This window comes from Tiliqua scincoides, chromosome 2 (genome assembly GCF_035046505.1).
Source record: "Tiliqua scincoides isolate rTilSci1 chromosome 2, rTilSci1.hap2, whole genome shotgun sequence".
In the NCBI taxonomy this organism is placed as follows: Eukaryota; Metazoa; Chordata; class Lepidosauria; order Squamata; family Scincidae; genus Tiliqua; species Tiliqua scincoides.
In genome coordinates this window covers 5,500,748-5,517,005 of record NC_089822.1, presented here as the reverse complement: position 1 = coordinate 5,517,005, position 16,258 = coordinate 5,500,748, and the positions used below count along the sequence as shown (strand labels likewise).

At 46.8% G+C, this 16,258-nt stretch overlaps 1 protein-coding gene and 1 pseudogene across 3 annotated transcripts in view; one reads left to right on the top strand and one right to left on the bottom strand.

Annotated features, from left to right (window-relative positions):
• Nucleotides 1-12,050, bottom strand: part of SLC14A1 (solute carrier family 14 member 1 (Kidd blood group)) — a 28,883-nt gene extending 16,833 nt beyond the window's left edge. The window contains exons 1-5 of one of the 3 annotated variants that reach the window (XM_066615898.1): nt 11,950-12,050; nt 7,175-7,352; nt 6,000-6,147; nt 1,337-1,526; nt 88-216 (exon numbers count right to left, since the gene is read on the bottom strand). In XM_066615898.1, the coding sequence (XP_066471995.1) occupies nt 88-216; nt 1,337-1,526; nt 6,000-6,147; nt 7,175-7,352; nt 11,950-11,984 (680 nt within the window). In that variant the 5' untranslated portion in view covers nt 11,985-12,050. The remainder of the gene's footprint in view (nt 1-87; nt 217-1,336; nt 1,527-5,999; nt 6,148-7,174; nt 7,353-11,949) is intronic. The other 2 variants (XM_066615899.1, XM_066615900.1) reach the window with 2 other exon arrangements.
• A 2,670-nt stretch (nt 12,051-14,720) lies between these two features.
• Nucleotides 14,721-14,834, top strand: LOC136642958 (5S ribosomal RNA; annotated as a pseudogene).
• The last annotated feature ends 1,424 nt before the right edge of the window (nt 14,835-16,258 follow it).

The window sequence follows — 16,258 nt, the reverse complement described above, 5'->3', positions numbered from 1 at the left end:
GGAGGAGACATGTCCCCTTGGCCCTGTGAGAAGGAGGAGATGAGGCAAAGGGCAACACCAAGAGAATGCGCCCCTCGCCAGACTTACCATGTCATGGACATGAGGGCTACAGGAAGCAAAAGCCACCAATAGTAGTCGCCCTTGTCTGAGAACACAGCCATGAGCATCCCTACCAGGACCCCGTTGTAGCCGTACAGTCCGGCTGCTATGGCTGACCTGTGTGAGAAGGAAAAAACAGACTGAAGAGGCTTGCTAATGTTTGTTCTGCAGAAATTAGAGAGGCCATGTGCTGAGGAACAGTATTGCTCTTCAGGAGACTTTGACCCTAGCCTGTGATGGACAATGGGTGCAGGTACTCCTGCAGTACCTTCTTTTGCACCTCTCTGCGCTGTGGGATCTGTCATTGGGGGTGTGGTTTGGCACCCCCAGAAGGTGTGTTACCTGAGGCAATGTACCCCCTTGTCCCCCTTAGCTACACCACTAACCTTCCCTTAGCTAACTGTTCAGGTCCCTTCTGATGCTCCTCTGACACTTGGGAAGCCTTCTATCACTTACGTGGGACTCCAGCTAAAACTGGGAGGTGTGCATCTCACTGGGCCTCTCATCCAGCAAAGCTTGACCTTCATCCTGTGGCCTGCTCAGTACTTTCATATGCTCTTTGGGTGCCTCATGAGTTCCAGCTATCTTGGTAATACTGATTAGTTTTACTCTGTCTTCTGTTAATAGTTCCTCTTGTATTATGAGTACATGTTGGCAACCTTCAGTCTCGAAAGACTATGGTATCGTGCTCTGAAAGGTGGTTCTGGAACAGCGTCTAGTGTGGCTGAAAAGGCCAATTCGGGAGTGACAATCCCTTCCACACTGGGAGCAAGTGCAGTCTGTCCCTGGTCTGTCTCCCTGGCTATGGGCCTTCCTTCTTTGCCTCAGACTGTTGGCCAAGTGTCTCTTCAAACTGGGAAAGGCCATGCTGCACAGCCTGCCTCCAAGCGGGCCGCTCAGAGGCCAGGGTTTCCCACTTGCTGAGGTCCACTCCTAAGGCCTTCAGATCCCTCTTGCAGATGTCCTTGTATTGCAGCTGTGGTCTACCTGTATTATGAGTAAGATCCCATAAAACCCCTGTTCAGTTCCAGTTGAAGCTTTACCCGCAATGGCACAGCCTGGAAGATTTGGGCACCTCTGTGGTTCAGCAAAAATCGGCTCCTTCCATCTACTCCAGTTCCCTCCAGTTTCAAAATCCAGAGGCATTTGTGGGGCTGATTTTGTATTCAGGAAGCCCTCTAACTGCTACTTTCTAGGAAGAGCTGAGGCATTAAGGCGTAATTCAGAGAACACCTACCTGTCCTGGCTCAGGAGAAGAGCTGTTAATGTTGAGGCAATGACACCTAAGCAACACATGAGGGCCATCCAGGGGCTCTGTACCAGGAATCCAGCAACCATGATCAACCCACTGAGCGGGTTGCTGACGAACATCACTTGAGAGATTCCTCGCAGGACCCAGTCAATGAACTGGAACACCAGGGGTTTGTCTGAAAGATATTCCCATTGTGTAAAATATGTGCAAATGGAAAATTATAAACACACAGACACACACGCAGTTCTGGGTTTGGAGACTATCTGCACTCTGTTTATACTAAAGATCCATGGAGGAAAGATAGGATAGAAATGTAATTAAATATGATACCCAGAAATATGGGATTTGTTTCCAGTCGTGTTTGTGAATAAGTTAATGCAACATATTGCAATGGCCATAGTTTTATTCCTATGAAATGCTCTGATCTCCTGGATTCAACTAATGGCCTGATCCTATTGATCACAATCGCTGCCACGATGAGTGTTCTGGTAGCATAAGGCTTTGTGACAGCCAAGAAGAGCCTTGGGGTGCAATCCTAACCCCTTATGTCAGTGCTTTCCAACACTGGCATAGCGGTGCCAATGGGACGTCTGCTGCATCCTGCAGTTGGGTGTCACTCACGGAGGCCTCCTCAAAGTAAGGGAATGTTTGTTCCTTTAGGACAGAGCTGCAGTGCTGGAAAGCACTGACATAAGGGGTTAGGAGTGCACCCTTAGGGTACCAGGCCACCACCACAACCAGAGACTGGCCTGCTTTTCATGCCAGAGGACCACAGTCGCTTACTGACACTGGTAAGTTTGCACAAGCAGTGGGAGGGAGAGAGGCTGGATGCAAAGGGGAAGCGACAGGGCAGGGAGGAAGGTAGTTTCAGTGGCAGTGACACAGACCAAAGCCTAATCCCCTTCCTAGGGCAAGGGAACAAATGCATCCTAAGAACATAAGAACAGCCCCACCAGGATGACATCTCTTGTGATCTGGTGTACTCCCTGGGGCATTTGGTGGGCCGCTGTGAGATACAGGAAGCTGGACTAGATGGGCCTATGGCCTGATCCAGTGGGGCTGTTCTTATCTGGCATTCTGACATAGCCCATTTCTAAAATGAGGAAGTTGCACATATACAACATGGCTTGTAGCCCATAATGGATTTTTCCTCCAGAAACTTGTCCAATCCCCTTTTAAAGGCCTCCAGGTCAGATGCCATCACCACATCCTGTGACAAGGAGTTCCACAGATCAACCACATGTTGAGTAAAGAAATATTTTCTTTTGTCTGTTCTAACTCTCCCAACACTCAATTTTAGTGGATGTCCCCTGGTTCTGGTGTTATGTGAGAGTGTAAAGAGCATCTCTCTATCCACTCCGTCCACCCCCTGCATAATTTTGTATGTCTCAATCATGTCCCCCCTCAGGCATCTCTTTTCTAGGCTGAAGAGGCCCAAACGCCGTAGCCTTTCCTCATAAGGAAGGTTCCCAGTAATCATCTTAGTCGCTCTCTTTTGCACCTTTTCCATTTCCACTATGTCCTTTTTGAGATGCAGCAACCATAACTGGACACAATACTCCAGGTGTGGCCTTACCATCAATTTGTACAACGGTATTATAATATTAGCCGTTTTGTTCTCAATCTTTTCTAATAATCCCAAGCATAGAATTGGCCTTCTTCACTGCCGCTGCACATTGGGTCGACACTTTCATCGACCTGTCCACCACCACCCCAAGATCTCTCTCCTGATCTGTCACAGACAGCTCAGAACCCATCAGCCTATATGTGAAGTTTTGCTTTTTTGCCCCAATGTGCATGGGGGCTAATCTGATGGTTCTGAATCAGATGTTAGAATTTCACCATGAGGCAAGGAGGCAGGAAGGCCCTCTGCTGGCTATCACCTCCAGCAGTTGGGTTTCAAAGGCCTCTGAATTTGCCTATAGCCGTCATGACTCACAGCCATAGACCAACCCCTCCTCCATTTCCTCAGTGGATTTGTCTAAACTCCTTTTAAAACCACACAAGTCCATAGCCATCACCAGATCTTGTGGCAGGGAACTCTGTACCCAAATTATGCCTCGAGTGAAGAAGTACTTCCATTGCCTGCCCTGAATCCAGTCAGTTCCAATTGAACCAGTCAGTTTCAATGGCTGCTTCACACATGTCAATTTTTAGCTGTAATCATCATATATGAAATGTTGGGCAAATATTTGAATATTCAAGACATATTCCATGTCAGATGTGACTTTTGGGGGGGGGGGGGGAGAAATGATGATATCCAAGATCCTTTGCGTTGTTTGAAAGTTTATGGTCTGGGATGAGATCCAACTGCGTGTGTGTCTCTCTCCCAACATCTGGAAGGATTCTTCCACCAACAAGGTTGTAAAATATGTTTGTAAAAGTATTTTGTAGTTGGGAGTTTGATTGAGTGGCGCAGCAACTGCTGGTGGAGTCCATGCCGGAGATTAAAAAATGGCTTATTTATGTTACTTCCAACTCCTGCGGCAGATGGTGCAGGCCTCTCCCTGCCAGTTTATGCTGATAGCGCAACACACCCTCCATGTATAATTTAAACTTTGCACCGGAATTTAGGCAAGATAATGACTTGGACTGAGAAGGGAGTGGAAAAAAGATGGAATAATGCAAACCTAGAAATAAATAACTCTGGAAATTTAGTGGGTAAAATAAGGGTCAGCTCAGGGTCTATGGCCCCAGCTAGCAGAGAAGGTTCCAGGATTTTGAGGGTTCTCAAGCAAGGGCAGGGGAATAAACTACAGTTTCTCTGGACTGACTCTGCCTTGAAGGCTTGGCGCAAAGGGCAGTGCTTCTGGGGTTGATGTTGCCTCTTTGTTAGGGTGCTCACCCATTTTTGAGGCTTCATCTCCCTCCCCAGAACCTTATAAAAGCCACGTCTTGTCTCCAAACAACATGCATGTAATCCCTGCACATGGCCACTGCCCGCTTTCAAAGTAATGTAACGATTGCCACAAATTAATGCCAACATAAAAAGTAGTTTGAACTACAAGTTAACTACATTTTAATAAAAGCATCTGAAACTACTTCGGTGAAAATTCTGAAGTTGTGAAATAGTTTCAACTACTTTTCCTGACTTCTTGCCCTCCCTTGTTGAAAATTAAAACATTTTTTTAAATAGGGCTAAATAGCGGGCCAATTCTGTGCTTGGGCTCCGCTCCTGGAACAAGTGTTCTGAAGGTGAAGGATGCTTTATGGCGTTATAAACATTGAGGTGCAACCCATGCATGGGGGTGGCCAGGAGAGGCCCCAACTGATATTGGTAAGTTGGTAGAATGGGCATAATGGGGTTGGGGGGATGATCGGGGTGGATCAGGGGAGGAATGGGGCATGTTGGAGGTGTGAGGGGGTGTATTCCAGCGCTGGGAGGCTTTCCCCTCCAGAGCCTCCTAACACACTCTTGTTGTCTCCTTTAGACATGCACCAGTGATAGAGCTCAGCTGGCTCAGGTCTGTGGGGACCCATTGGTGATCTAGGGGCTTATGGAGGAGTGGCAAAGGAGAATATTTTCTCTTATCTCTCCCAGGCTTCCCAATCAACCCCACTACCACCAACACAGCACGCAGTACATCCTGTTTTGGTGTGAATCCATGCTATGGCAGGGGAAAGGATAGGATTGGGTTTTGTACGTCAAAAAGTTTATGGAGTTAGGGATGTTAGCTATTGACTTTTCTCAAATAACTTCTATGAACTTTTGGGAATATAACATGTGAAGTTCATTCCTAAAGCAATGACAGTAATTACTCTTGTTTGTAGTTAAACTGCAGTAGTTAACGGCCAATAAAAGTAGTTTAGCTGCCAATTTAAGTACTTGCAGTTCAACTCCAGTCCATCATTGCACATGGGTTCTACAAAACCACACAGTGCCCACATTTCACATACTGGGGATACTGAGGTGTGTTTTGTACTGCTGCTGAAACCGTTGACTGCACCTGGAACAAGGAAGGGTATCTAGTCTGACTAGCCCAAGGTCATCCCAAGAACTTCATACCTGAGCACAGATTCAGGCGAGGTTCAACCACACTAGGGGCTCAATCCTAGCTACTAGTCGGAGCTACTACCTGGACGGTCGCAAATGTGTCATAAAGCACATTTGTGCCTCCTCATGTGTTGGCTGGGCCAGTCCGGGATGTACACTGGACCACGGAGGCCGCATCCAGTCTGCACGCGGACACAGAGAGAGAAGGCTGCGCTGGCCAAGCTCGGCCAATACAGGGGTCTGGGGAGGGTGCGGTGAAGGTGGAGAGGAGGCGGGAGGGAGGTATTCTGGGACAGGGGGAGGGCAGGCGAAGGGTGTTCAAGGGGGCAGGTGGACGGGGAATGGGAAGTGGGACTGGGACCCGGTAGCAATGCCAGATCCCAACTTCATTCCCAAAGCAGCGCAGAGCAGCTCCAAGCTGCTCCGTTCTCCTCGGACTTGTGTCACCTCCTGAGGTGGCACAGGTTCTAGGAGACCCATTGGGGCTGCGGTGGCTTACCCAGGGGTAAGGGCAAGAGTTTCCCCTTGTCTATGGCTGAACTAATTCTGGCCCCAATCTTGCGCTGGTTACAGCACAGGCCTCCTGACCTGCCTGTTCCAGCATAAGATAGGATTGCACTGTATGTCTCCAATACGTATAAGGAATGCACCTACCTTTCAGCCAGTCTCCAAAGGCCTTCATATCTCCTGTGATGTGGCTCACAGCTCCATAGAGTCGTCGACTCCAACTTTTCCCAGTCTGAGCTTGCGTTTTGCTGGACTTTTCTTTACCAGTTTCTATTTCCATTGTGGTTTTCAGACACTGCCCAGACAAAATTGACAATGCAGCAGACTTCACCAGGTACTGCTTAAGGGCTCCCAATCTAGCTGCGTTATAACTGGTAATTGGATGAAGAGCAAAGCAGGGCAGAAAGAAGCAACTACCCTTATGCCCTTAGCAAGGTCTGCTCCAAATCAAAAGGACTTTGACTGGCTCCCGGCTTGGGCAAACCATGGCAGGGGTCCTTGGCAGTGATGTCATTAGGGTGTTCATCACCCTGTGTGGGAGGCTAGTGCGTCATCCCCGTGATGGACCTCCCTGTGCAGTGGGTGTGGCACCACCTCGGACACTGGATGGTGGGTGTGGCAACACATCGTTGCCCAGCCTCCACTGATTTTTGGCTATAACTTTTGTTAGAATAGAGATATTTGGACTTGGGTTATTTTACTGCATTTTGCATGAAATTATGGATCAAATTATATATAACATGATGGTATTATTCCTAAAAACTATGATTTTAACAATTTTGGCCAGTAGAGGTGTCACTCCTCCCCCCCAGTGCATGTCACCCGGTGCATCCCACATCCCCCTGCATCCCCCTAGGGATGCCACTGGGCCTTGGTGGATCCCCTCATACCTCTGTGGGCACCCTTTCCTTAGGTTGGCAGCACACCAAGTTTTTATTTCTGTTGCTGCCACAGAAGCAAGCTCATTCCAGGCCATTTTACTTTCCATGATGCCCCTCCCCCCCAGTGGAGGTAGTGCAGGTACATTGGGGGTAAGGGGGCAATGGAGGAAACATGGTGGAGACGAGGCACCCACCCATCAGGACAGCATTTCAATTCCTTTCACACAGCAGCAACTGAAATAAAAACCTGCCATGCTACAAGTTATGGGGGGGGCACAGCACCCACCCAGACATGGATGCATCTCTGGCTGGGTGAGGTCCTCCAGGTGGACAGGGCAGGTGTCCTGACAGAGGGTGCAATCTTGTGATGCCTGCCTGCTTCCACCAGCCTACCTTCTGAACCTCAACCATAGCTATAGGTGGTAGTCCAAGTGTGCCTACCTGGGCTTCAAGCCTCTCCAAGAGTGGCATGCTTTGAGAGGGCTCTTGGGCGCACGCTGGCCAACGCTGGCTCTTACGCTCTGAGTCATAAGGCTTGTGTCCGTCTGGGGATGTGTCTGGCGGGACTGAGTTGGTGGAGGGCCCGCAAGTGTCGGTGAGAGAGAGTCCGTCCATCTTTCTGAGCATAGCATACGTGATAAAGGGCAGGGAGAAGGAAGTCAGTAGAAGAACCCCCTCCCAGCCTGGGCAAGAACTTTATGGTTTTATAGATGCTTGGTCAGGCGTCCCAAATGATGCCGTTTGGTTTATGGCATAACCTGCAACTGTTGTGCTGGCCTGTGTTGAATTAGAGGCATAATGCAGGTCGAGCAAAGCCTTTTATGGATTCTTTTTCTCCTATTTCTGGGTGTGCCCATCTGCCGGAGGTGGGTGAATAAAAAGCAACAGCCAACCTTTAATTGTAACAAATCATTGTTGTAACAACTCATTGTCATGATACTTACTGCTGGGACTCTGCTTCCCACACAAGTTAAGAACAGTTAATCAATTTATTTGTTTGAGTAATAGAGTTGTCACCCAAATCTGGAATTTTTTTAAAAAAATGTCTGCATTTTGATTGTGGATCATGTCTCCTGCGCTTACAGGCCACTCTTTCCTAGATGCTCACACAGCATTGCCCCTCTTCCCATCTATGAAATATTGTATGCCCTAAGATGAGAGGGGTAGTGCCACCCCATCCTGAGGCATTTGCTTTAGGTGGCAAACTAGTAATGGGGCACCAGCCTCTGTTGCTCCTCCTGCTCAGTGGCGTCACTAGGGGGGTTGACACACTGCACTGGGTGATGTGCTTGGGGTGGTGGTGACATCACTACTGGCCAAAATTGTAAAAATCTTGGTATTTTTGAATAACACCATTGTGTTATATATCATTCAATGGGTAATCTAATGCAGAGTGCAATGAGACAAACCTCACTGAAATATCCATATTCTATCAAAGTTTCTAGCCAAATAACTAGAAAAGGAAAACGCAACCGCCTTATGTAACAAAAATGGATTTGCTTATCTCAAAACTGATCAGTGAGACTGATTGTTCTGAGAGCCAATTAGGTGTTATGATGACATAGCAAAGAACCAATAAGGTGTTAGTATGAGTCAGCTCTCCTTTCCATATATCAGAGCTGATACTTGAACTCTTACTCAGTTGTGTGATTGTCATCAAGTTGGCTACTGGTTTTTTGTTGGTTACTGATTTGTTGGGTGACCTGTACTGTTATCTATTAAAATAAAAAAAATAAAGTTAATGCAGTGTGTGTGTGTGTGTGTGTGTGTGTGTGTGTGTGTGTGTGTGTGTGTGTGTGACACCAACCCTAGTGATGCCACTGCATTTAGGCTGTGCATATTGTAATTTTATTCTGTATGGCTTGGTATGGGAGGATATCCATCATGGGGGTGACACAAACCCTAGTGAAGCTTCTGTGCCTGCTCCCTGGATCTGAAAAGGAAGAGAGGAGCAGAGGAAGTGTGGATTTGTCTTTTCAAATTCAGAGAACAGGACTGATGGCTAGCAGGCTGCCAGGCAAAGGGGAAGGTGAGAGGATTTTTATCAAGGGGTACGGCATTTCTTTTGGGCCCCTTCCCTTTGCCATTGGATCATAATTTCATATGATCATTGGATAGAATTACAAATTACGAAATATAAGACTATGTGGGCTTTTACAAAATATGAATGTGGATCTTCACACAGTATTAACAATTCTACCACCAGCTATACGTTTTCATCTTCCTTGTCCTACGTGAAAGTGCAGACAGGGCTGTCTTTAAATCAGATGCCCATAACTTGGGGATTATGTGTATTTAAAACACCTGCTGGTTCAGATGTCGACTCAGGGATCGAACATGCACTTTGCACACAGCAAGTTCTCAGTTCAGTCACATCATCCGTGAGGGATCTCAGGGAGCAGGTACTTGGAGATCCTTGGCTGAGACACTTTAGAGTCCCTGCCGGTCAAAACAGGCCATCCGGGGCCAGGTGGTTGCAAGCGCCATGAGTCCAGAACGCTCTTGTCAATTTACCACATTTTTTAAAAATTTCTTACATTTATATCTTGTTTTTCACCTCAGCCCAAAAGTGACTTATAAGACATTGCAAACAACATGAACCCACAAAACACTGTCTTTCTGCAGCCCTGTCCAGGCTCTACACAAGATGAGTGCTGCCATAGCTTCATCTGACAGCCATAGCTGCAGTCCAGGGACAGTCCACACTGGTGTAATCTCAGCACACATCATCTTAGGAACTGCAGCTGTCAAGGATTCCAGGCTCAGGCCTGCAAACGATCAGGAACTGACAATCAGGCTGACTCCCAGCAGAGCTGAGTTATTTAAGGGAATCAATCTTTTCCTCTATAGCAGGGGTGCTCAAACCCCGGCCCGGGGGCCACTTGTGGCCCTCGGGGACTCCCAATCCGGTCCTCAGGGAGCCCCCAGTCTCCAATGAGCCTCTGGCCCTCTGGAGACTTGCTAGAGTCCAAGCTGATGCAACACAATGTTCAGTCTCTCACGTGAGCCATGGAACAAGGGCTTCCTCTACTGCTTGCGGCTTCACGTCTGAGATGCAGCAATGGCAGCAAACAAAAGGCCAACCTTGCTTTGTGGAATGCCTTTTATATAGTCCTTGAGCTATTGCAAGACCTTCATTTATTCATATAAGTTCCATCTCTAATACATTCATTTATGTACATTTATTCAAATTTGAAATGCAAATTCTTCTTTTTTCCCGGCCCCCAACACAATGTCAGAGAGATGATGTGGCCCTCCTGCCAAAAACTTTGGACACCCCTGCTCTATAGCAAGGCTGAAACAATGACTGTGTAGCTGAACAGATGGCCCAGGACCTGTTGTCTGAAGAAGCAGACTCTATGGTGAAGGGTGAGTAAACAATGGAGGAATTTTTCATTGGCCCATAGGAAAATGCTTATGGAACTCATTACCACAAGATGTTGTGATGACTACTAGCTGCCTGGTTGATGCAATCATCTTTGGATTCTCTCCTCAGGTTTGTTCCCCCTCCCTTTCTGAAGGCAGGTATGTGGTGACTCAGGATAGGGCCTTATGAGTTGTGCAGTGCCTTCCCTATGGAGGCTAGTCTGGAATCAAGCCTGATATCTAGCACGAGACTGAGACTCTTTTATGTGCCTTCCAGCACATCATCGAGCTGGCTTTAATCCAATGGTTTTATAGATTTTTCTGTTTCTACTGTGGTTTAAAAAAAATGTTCTTATGATTTTATGTATTTTTATTTGACAATTGTTCTATTTTTATTTGCTAGTTCCCCTGGGAGTTTTGCAAACTGAAAGGCAGTACATATATTTCTTAAATAAACAACAATAAAATAAAATCAACAGCTTAGATGCCTTTTTAAAAAGATTAGGCAAATTCATGGAGGCCAGACAAAGTGTTTTTTGATTATTTGTAAGTAAGACATATTACAAACGGTGAATCAAATCAATATTATTTATGATTATCTCTTTAAAATATTACTTCTTGGTGCTCCAGACATTTCTATGCCTAATTAAGACACACAACATTCAGATTACATACAGAATTTTATTGACTGTTCCCATAAATGCATTTTTTTATCATAACATACTCGTGTTTTACTAAGACATCAATTTATAGCAGGTTAAGGTTGCAATCCTATGAACATTTATGTGGGAGTAAGTCCCACTGAAATCTTACTTCTGGAAGACATTTGCGTTGATGGTTTATAGGGTCATTAGTTGTTCTTAGTGTATTCTTCATCAAGATAGAGCTAGCAGTGGCGATTTGTCATGAGAGCTACACTAATACTCTATGTACATCAACATCTCTGTGTACAGAGGCGGTATACCAGTGCATATCTGCTAGATGTTGGGGACAAAGAACAGTTGTCTTCATGACCTACCCTTGAGCTCTTTGAGGAATCTGGCTGATTGCTGTATATTTAGCAGTTGTTGATTTTTTTAGGAAACAGTGTTTTAAACTATTCTGCATGGAGGCTGTATTTCATGGATTTTCTGCATTTAAGTCTCATTTAGTGGGGAATTGGTCATGTCCTCCCCCCTCCCCATGCATTGCTGTGCTGCTTTTCAGTACATATCTTCTCTGATACTGCTATATTGCTAAACACATCAACAATCCATTGCTCCTGCCAGGATACCCTCTCTCCATTCTTCAGCTATGTGAGGACATTTAAAAATCCACAAGTGCCCATTTAAGCATTAATAAACCCACAACCATTTTGACTTCCAGAGACTTGCCTTCGTTTTAAAGTGTGTGTCTTCTGGCTTTACTCCTTATCTCTTTCCACCGGTTGTTTTTCACCAGTGCTGTCAACAGGCAGTGAAGAAGGGCAGATAAGCGCTGTCAGTTTGTTGGTGTGAGAGATCACCCACCGGGTAACAACACACACCGCCTTGCAAACCGTTGCTGTGCATGCTACAGACTGGCAAGGACTGATGGGCATGTGTGCACAAGGACTGTGTGCATGTGTGCACAAGAGTCCCTGCAGAATTCAATGGGACTTGCTCCTTAATAAATGTCCCCAGGACTGCAGCCTAATCCCTTCTCATTTCGTCTGCTTCTGGATTGCTTCCGAAGACCTTTAAAGATCTTTCAACAGGGATTTGATAGCAGGGGAGGAGGATCAGGCAGCTCAAAGAGCTGAAGCCCTGAGAGTATGCCGGTATAGAACAATCACTCTCTCTTAAGCAAGCAAACAATTGTACTCTGCTTACCTTGAGCTCTGTCCAGCCAGGAAGCCCTTCTGCATTACCAAGTTTTTATCACATTGAATGTGCAGCAGTAGTGAGAGTGGAGATGCAGCACATGGGTCGCACCACTTTATATAGCTCACCACAACTCCAAGCACCACAAAAGTCATGCTATCGGCCCTCCTCCTGCCAGTTCATGCACACACACCCTAGTCTCCCAAGCAATCTCATCACGAGGAGGAGGTTTTTCCTTGCTGCTGTTTTGACCAAGGGATTCACGCACATCCCATTTTCCTGCTTTTCCTCTCTGTGCCTATTTTTTTTCTCCAGCTAGAGAAGCTTTCGATTTCATAAGAGACGCAGCCTGGCCGGAATATGGGAAACAAACAAACAGGGCAAACTTGAAATCCTAAAATGGAAAGGCAAATATGATTCGATACACATCGCAGGAACTTGGTGGGATCAGACCATGGTTGGAAAATGGGTCTGAATGGGCATAACTTTTTCAAAAGGAACAGACTTGACTGAAAGGGAGGGGGAGTATCAAGCATGTATTCACCTGCACAGAACTCCAGGTATCTGAACAGCGAAGCCAGGTAGGAGGTGTCTGGGTAAGAACTACAGGAGAGAATAACAGTGACATCACCGTGGGAGTCTACTATAGACTGGGCCGCTGCTAGTCCACATGGTACCTTTGTGTTGAATTTAAAAAGGCTGCCACTTCCTTGCTGTGCTTTCTGGCAAAAGTGATGTTCTGCCTCCATCCTCCTTCTGTCTATGATGTGAATGGTGCCCCTTAAGATGTGGTGCCCTTCTGCAGTGTGCAACCTACACTACCATATGTGGCACCCCTGATATAGACCACCTGGTCAATGCTTTCCTAAGGACAATGCTTTCCTCAGACAGCCTGGAGGGCGTTATCGAGTGGAGTGCAACAGAGTGCTCTCTTTTGGACCCTGTGCTGTTCAACATTTTTATAAATGGTCTCGATGATGGAGTAGAGGGGATGCTTATCAAATTTACAGATGATACAAAGGCAGAGGGAAGGGATAGCTAACACCCTGGAAGAACAAACTAACACTCAAATGGATCATGGTAGTTTCCATGAGTGGGCTCAAACCAACAAGATGAAAGCAGACACAACTGTCAAGCCCGGCATACAGGAACAAAAAGGTCAGAGGAACAAGTACAGCATGGGGAAACCTGGCTTGTCAGCAGCGAGGAAAATCTACATAAGAACAGCCCCACTGGATCAGGCCATAGGCCCATCTAGTCCAGCTTCCTGTATCTCACAGCGTCCCACCAAATGCCCCAGGGAGCACACCAGATAACAAGAGACCTCATCCTGGTGCCCTCCCTTGCATCTGGCATTCTGACGTAGCCCATTTCTCAAATCAGGAGGTTGCGCATACACATCATGGTTTGTAACCCGTAATGGATTTTTCCTCCAGAAACTTGTCCAATTCCCTTTTAAAGGCATCCAGGCCAGAGGCCGTCACCACATCCTGCGGTAAGGAGTTCCACAGACCAGCCACACGCTGAGTAAAGAAATATTTTCTTTTGTCTGTCCTGACTCTCTCAACACTCAATTTTAGTGGATGTCCCCTGGTTCTGGTATTATGTGAGAGTGTAAAGAGCATCTCCCTATCCACTCTGTCCATCCCCTGCATAATTTCGTATGTCTCAATCATGTCCCCCCTCAGGCACCTCTTTTCTAGGCTGAAGAGACCCAAACGCCATAGCCTTTCCTCATAAGGAAGGTGCCCCAGCCCAGTAATCATCTCAGTTGCTCTCTTTTGCACCTTTTCCATTTTTACTATGTCCTTTTTGAGATGCAGTGACCAGAACTGGACACAATACTCCAGGTGTGGCCTTACCATCGATTTGTATAACGGCATTATAATATTAGCCATTTTGTTCTCAATACCCTTCCTAATGATCCCAAGCATAGAATTGTCCTTCTTCACTGCCGCTGCACATTGGGTCGACACTTTCATCGACCTGTCCACCACCACCCCATGATTTCTCTCCTGATCTGTCACAGACAGCTCAGAACCCATCAGCCTATATCTAAAGTTTTGATTTTTTGCCCCAATGTGCATGACTTTACACTTACTGACATTGAAATGCATCTGCCATTTTGCTACCCATTCTGCCAGTCTGGAGAGATCCTTCTGGAGCTCCTCACAATCACTTCTGGTCTTCACCACTCTGAAAAGTTTGGTGTCATCTGCAAACATAGCCACCTCACTGCTCAACCCTGTCTCCAGGTCATTTATGAAGAGGTTGAAAAGCACTGGTCCACTGCTTTTCACTTCTCTCCATTGTGAAAATTGCCCATTGACACCCACTCTCTGTTTCCTGGCCTTCAACCAGTTCTCAATCCATGAGAGAACCTGTCCTCTAATTCCCTGACTGTGGAGTTTTTTTAGTAGCCTTTGGTGAGGGACCGTGTCGAACGCCTTCTGAAAGTCCAGATATATAAGGTCTACGGGTTCTCCCGCATCCACATGCCTGTTGACCTTTTCAAATAATTCTATAAGGTTCGTGAGGCAAGACTTACCCTTACAGAAGCCATGCTGATTCTCCCTCAGCAAGGCCTGTTCGTCTATGTGTTTTGAGATTCTATCTTTGATGAGGCATTCCACCATCTTACCCGGTATAGATGTTAGGCTAACCAGCCTATAGTTTCCCTGGTCCCCCCTCTTTCCCTTTTTAAAGATCAGTGTGACATTTGCTATCCTCCCATCTTCTGGCACCATGGCCGTTTTGAGGGACAAGGCACATCTAGATGTGAAAACTATTACCCTGCACATGCCCGATCTCATCTGATCTTGGAAGCTAAGCAGGGTCAGGCCTGGTTAGTACTTGGATGGGAGACCGCCTGGGAATACTGGGTGCTGTAGGCTTATACCATAGTCTTTCGAGACTGAAGGTTGCCAACCAGCTGTGAAAAAGATCTAGATATCTTGTCTAGGTGCTTATGGGTGTTCCATCAGTAGAAGGGCCTCTCCAGTGGCCTGGCAGATGCTGCAGTGAGACATGCAACAGGACCACCAGTGAGAATGGTTAGCAACTGTGCTTGTGTGCCAATGGAACACGCAGTTGCTGCTGGAGGAGCTGTGTTGTTGGCAGGGGTGGCCAGTAGGTGGGAGGGAGATTAATGGGATGTTTCAGGAGAGGAACTGGGGGCATGGAAGGGGATGGAGGCTTGGATCTGGCAGCAGTTGTGCATGCCCTCTGGTTTTCCTTGGAATTAGGCCGGCTATACCCACCTACCCACCCTATACCCAGTCTATCCACCCAGTAGACATGGCCTCCCAGACAGGCCAGGAAACTTCCCTCCTATGGTGTCACCCTCCATGGTGTCACCTGGTGCTATCCACACATCCCTAGTGGCAACACGGCTGCCCGCATTGGAATAACCTGCCTCAAGATTGTGGGCTTCTCCTCACTGGGGGTTTTCAAGGAGAGGCTCGATGGCCCACTGTCAGGGACGCTGGAGATGCCTGCACTGTGTAGGGGGTTGGACTAGATGATCTCTATGATGCCTTTAATCTCTAGTATTTTATAATCCTATAAAATTATAGAATGCTGAAGGGGGAGCAGGAACCAGCTGATACAATGGAATGTGCAGGAGAGGGACTAGCTGACCAAATGAACTAGTCAAAGCCTCAACAACCCTCACAGTGTGTGTTCCATTTATGATTTATTTTGTTTAATGAAATGAAAGCAGCTAATAGCTGTAATCGTAAATGAAAGATAAACTATTCAAATAAGAAAAACAACAAGCAACTAGCCAGTAGATTTTGAGAAAAGTATTTCACAAGCACCAGGGCCTAAAAAACAACAACAAGATCATAGCAAATCAGGCAAAGAGGAATGTTTTTACTGAGCATTCCACAAGGGAATCCTATTCCAGATATATCTTCCTCTGGTTTTTCAAGACAAGTGCACAACTGTGCATGGCTGGCAACCTGCAGTCTCGAAAGACTATGGTATAAGCCTACAGCACCCGGTATTCCCAGGCGGTCTCCCATCCAAGTACTAACCAGGCCTGGCCCTGCTTAGCTTCCGAGATCATGGTATAAGCCTACAGCAGCTGGTATTCCCAGGCGGTCTCCCATCCAAGTACTAACCAGGCCTGGCCCTGCTTAGCTTCAGAGATCATGGTATAAGCCTACAGCAGCTGGTATTCCCAGGCGGTCTCCCATCCAAGTACTAACCAGGCCTGACCCTGCTTAGCTTCCAAGATCATGGTATAAGCCTACAGCACCCGGTATTCCCAGGCGGTCTCCCATCCAAGTACTAACCAGGCCTGGCCCTGCTTAGC